This window comes from Carassius carassius, chromosome 34 (genome assembly GCF_963082965.1).
Source record: "Carassius carassius chromosome 34, fCarCar2.1, whole genome shotgun sequence".
NCBI classification, from domain to species: Eukaryota; Metazoa; Chordata; class Actinopteri; order Cypriniformes; family Cyprinidae; genus Carassius; species Carassius carassius.
Window position 1 is genome coordinate 30,097,358 of NC_081788.1, and position 4,923 is coordinate 30,102,280.

A 4,923-nucleotide genomic window follows, 5' to 3' on the forward strand; every position below is an offset into this window, starting at 1 on the left:
ACGACGTCAAAGTACTTTCTGTTTGATCTAGTCGATGCAGGATACGGGAACATTTACTCAAACTATGCAAATTAGAGGTCAGGACTAGCTCTTTGTCTGACCAAATTCTGAAGGAAAACATGAATTTTGAAAACTTTTTAGTGGTGTTATTGCCATAGACATGGAAATTTTCATACTTAAAAGCAGTTCTGTAATGAACACAAACATGCACCAAAATAACACACAGCTCTGTCTTCCACAGAGCATCCCATGTGTCCTAATTTAACCCTGAACCATTCTACTTTAGGTCATTTGTTCTCTCATAAGGGAAAACAGTGGCCTGCGGCAATGGCATCATATGAACAGAGAGCCCTGGGGACGCGCCAATCTGTGTGTGTGTGTGTGTGTGTGTGTGTGTGTGTGTGTGTGTGTGTGTGTGTGTGCGTGTGTGTGTGTGTGTGCGTGTGTGTGTGTGTGTGTGTGTGTGTGTGCGTGTGTGTGTGTGTGTGTGTGCGTGTGTGTGTGTGTGTGTGTGTGTGTGTGTGTGTGTGTGTGTGCGTGTGTGTGTGTGTGTGTGTGTGCGTGTGTGTGTGGGGAGAGAGACGGTCTTCAGAGAGTATCTGCTCGTGGTAGGAACTGCGCAGCTCTACCAAACAATCCAAAAACCCTCAAGCTGTCTTTGTTCATCTAGCTGACTTCACGTGCAATGTACCGCAATCACACATGCATTCATGCACAATCACACGAGTTCTTCCCTCAAAAGATCCATTCAGTCTCTCTGCTGATGCACTTCTGCTGAACGTTTAACCTTGAAAGGTGTGCTTTTGATGTGTGGGAACTGTAGTAGGTGGTAAGATAGCAGTCTATTCATTTAGTGCGCTCAAGTCCTCCTGGGAAGTTCGTGTTTAGGATTTGGAATGTCTTAGTTCTTCTGAACTACCTCTACAAAATTATGAATAAAGAATTCACACTATGTGTGTTTTTGCTTTTTGTGCATTTATTTTATATCTGAAGGTGCTGTAAATTGAATCATTATATACAGTATTTTATCGGGATTGCATAGTACTATGATATTTTGTATATATGCAACTTAGTAATTGCGCTGATCACCTACACTCTCAAAATACTAAAATATTTGTAAATATATATATATATAAACATGTATGCATATTTTGAAATAACCTTAATATACATTGTATCTATAGATGTTTTTTCTCGTAGCTGGTTGGTTCGGTTCATGGCATACAACAATATAATAAAGACTTTTTAAAAATCCCTATGGGAAAAATAATTTTGGCACCAGCGGCACTGAAAAAGTGGGCGGGAGCTAATGCAGTCTATTGGTTCTTTAGTTAGAAGGCAGGGCTTATTCTTAATATATCTTACGTCTTTGCTTCAACACACCTGACTCCCAACTTAAAATTACCTATTTTGCAAACTTGAATGCACCAAAAGATGAGTTTCTGAATCGTAAAAAACAACTTGAATGGCGTTCATGTGCATTCAACTCATAAATTCGCGACTTGACTTGAACGCACCGTTTCACAGTCAGTTCAGACCCACATTGCATGAGTAAACATGTCTCTTTGACTCACCTGTGTCTTGTCTGAACTGATGCATGGACTGCAGGTCTATGACGTATGGCGTGAGCTGCGCATCCACCTGCCCCAGTATGACTGTTCCCCGTGCATCTCCCTTCAGGATGTTTTCGATGTGATGACATACGGCGGCGCTGTACGGCCTCCAGCGGCCGTGTTCGTTCAGCCATTCCCAAACCACCACCCTAGCCATGCTCTGAGACGAGTATCCGCCTCCCAGCGACACCAGAACCCCAGATCCGGGTCGAGCCATTTGATTCAACTCCACACCAAAAGCAAACACAATGGATTTCGTCCCAATATATGGAGGGGAGAACGTTCCAAGAGAAAGTTCTTAATGAAAACACATTGTGAACATACAGAACTCTTGATTTTGCTAAAGAACGAGCACACAAACTGCAGGAGTCGATGCACGTCCTGCAGCAGAACAAATTGGACTCTTCTCTGTTCACATGAGGGATTCGCCGCTGTAATTAAATTTGCCACCAAAAACTAGATTAGTCTCTAGTATTTCAGCTCTGGAAGTAATCATGCTCTCCAAAGAAACTCCTCCTCAGAAGAATAATCCAAAACTGATGATCTGAGGTATGCAGTGAGGAGTCCAGTCACTTTTAGTGATGCTCAGATAGTCCTGCAGTCCTGAAGTCCAGTATTCTGGTCTAGATCCAGTTGAATGAGAACATGCTGCTCTTGATCAGGACTCCCAGCCTGATGGTCTGAAATACTATTGCGTATCTAACGGAAGAGACAGAACAAGAGAGAAAATCAGCCCACAGAAAAACATTATAATTTATTTATCAGACTGCCGTGCTATTTCATCAATGGTGTTATAACTATATATATATATATATATATATATATATACAATTCCTTCTTTTTTTGGCATTTTTTTATGTTGCACTAACACCACTTGCATTATAATATTCCATGCTAAATTATTTTATATATTAATTATTAATATATTAATAATTTGATATATAAATTATTATATATTAATTATTCCATGCTAAATTATATATACATATATATATATAAATGTAAATATATTTAAATTCAATATAATTTATATTTTTTAAAACTGATGAATTATGAAACATTTATATTCATGTCATGATTTTTTTCTAATACACTTACATATTAGTTATAAGATCATGTTATTTCAAGTAGCCTAGCAGGTTTTTTTTTTTCAGTTTTTACAAGAATTGTTTTTATCGCAATTTGACTTTTGCCATCAGGTTATACTGTGAACTGCATCTACAGAAACTACACGCAGAACCTGTAGAAAATACACAAATATACATAACCGAGAGAGAGAGAGAGAGAGAGAGATCCCTCTTCTCCTGGTACGCATGAGCCTAAAGAAAGATCCTTTATCGGTGATCAATAAATGCAGATATCTGATGATATATGCTGAACTCATCATAACAAACCCTTGCTGTTTCGAGCGCAACCCAAACCAGAATAAAGAAGGTGCGATTGATAACGCATGTGGCCTCAGATCTGGTCGATTATAACCCAGTTCTGGCCGAACATCTGTCTGAAGTCCGGTTATAAAAGATGGAAGAGCTCATATATCAGCTTCATTTACGAACAAATGTTCTCGTTCTTCTCCATATGCGCTCCAGATCCGCGTCTCCTCTGGATTAGATCCGATCCGTTCATCAGAATCCCATCAGTGCATCACACCGAATCCGATGGGACGATCTTCTCCATCAAAGCGTTTCGCGCAGGTCTGGTCAAAGCGAGGATTCGTGGCTAGATAGGAAAGCAGGGAATATGCGCGCTCACGGATCTTCGGAATAAATGGGACTCACATGAGCCATGATGAATTAATATCGGCTATCCAGGCTCATTCTGAATACGACATCTCACATACATTCGAATTCGTTACCACAGCGTGGACGCAGAGAGGAGGAAAGAGGAATCGGTCACCTGTGATGTGAATCGTCTCCGCCGAACCGTGACGATGAACCGGAGGTCCAGAATAAAGGAAGGACGCCAAAACGAAAGACTGAATAAGCGAAGTATGTCCTAGATCACATTCCCGTCTCTTAACGAGTAGATGAGAGTCGGAGTTCACCGTGTTCCGCTGTTTATGAGCTCTGTTGATCGTGTTGTGCGCATCCTCCGCCGCGCGACTGTTGCTTATGCGTGCGCGTGCGCGCGCGCGTGTATGCAGCTCTATTTACCGAAACAGCTTCACCATGAGAAAATCTAGATTTTCCGTCCAGATGAACTCGTGCATGACTTCCAGCACTCAGAAATCCCATAAAGAGACGCGTATAGTGGTCATATTGCTTATATAAATATATAGGATATGTATAATCATGTAGGCTATAACCTGATCATTTTTAAAACATGACTTAAACTATTTTTCAACACAAGTTGAAAAATACATTAGTAAACATATTGAATGTTTGTTGTTTTGACATTTTAAAAATAGCTCGGAATGGTTCGAAACTCGCTTGTGACCACAAAAACGAACTAAATAAATACATAAATATCGTGGATTTGATTCGAAAAAGCTAAATGTTCATTAAAAAACTGTCACACTTCTGTTGACGCCATTAGAAATGAATGGGAACTTCGTGACACTAAAATATCAAAAACAGACAAACACGCCACACTATTACACACATGAACTGGTTGTAACAATATGGATTTCTGTTCATTTCTGTTCAACTTTGATGTTTTATGTAACAAAATGTCTTTCTGTGATTAGGTTAGGTTGAAATATTGGTTGAAATGTCAGTTTGTGCTTTGATTTTACTACAGACAAACCTAATCACTATGGTACGATATATATATATATATAAACCTTTACAAAAAGTTCTCTTTGAGAATGCCTAAATATATATACCCAAATCCACAACTTAATAAAATAAGTATTTATGTCTATAAACAACTATATATATATATATATATATATATATATATATATATATATAAGAATTGTATTATAATTATTTTTTTTTTAAATAATCATAATTATTGCATAAATATTAATTAGTAGTATGAAATTCTCTCTCGCTATATATATATTATTGAACAAAAATATATTACATTGATTTTCCTGAAGAAAAAAAAGGTATGACTTCCAAACAAAGGGTTAATCTCAGTTCACGTTCAACAATTTCAACATTTACCAGTACATTTTTAAAAATAAATAGAGTATTAAAATTAATAAACGATGTAAAAAAACATTTGATAACAAATTAAACCTTATTGTAAAGTGATATTTTTTATAACTTAACTATTTTATGACTACAACAACATGCTTTTTAGTGTGATACTGCATTATATAAAAAGTAGTTAATAGTAACTTACTTTTCAGTCAAAAATGGCT

The 4,923-nt window shown here is 37.6% G+C and overlaps 1 protein-coding gene across 2 annotated transcripts in view; it reads right to left on the minus strand.

Annotated features, from left to right (window-relative positions):
- LOC132115011 (E3 ubiquitin-protein ligase DTX1-like) overlaps positions 1-2,162 on the minus strand; it is a 38,255-nt gene extending 36,093 nt beyond the window's left edge. For both annotated transcript variants that reach the window (XM_059523439.1, XM_059523438.1), the window contains exon 1: positions 1,575-2,162. In XM_059523439.1, coding sequence (XP_059379422.1) covers positions 1,575-1,830 — 256 coding nt within the window. In that variant the 5' untranslated portion in view covers positions 1,831-2,162. The remainder of the gene's footprint in view (positions 1-1,574) is intronic.
- Positions 2,163-4,923: the final 2,761 nt, after the last annotated feature.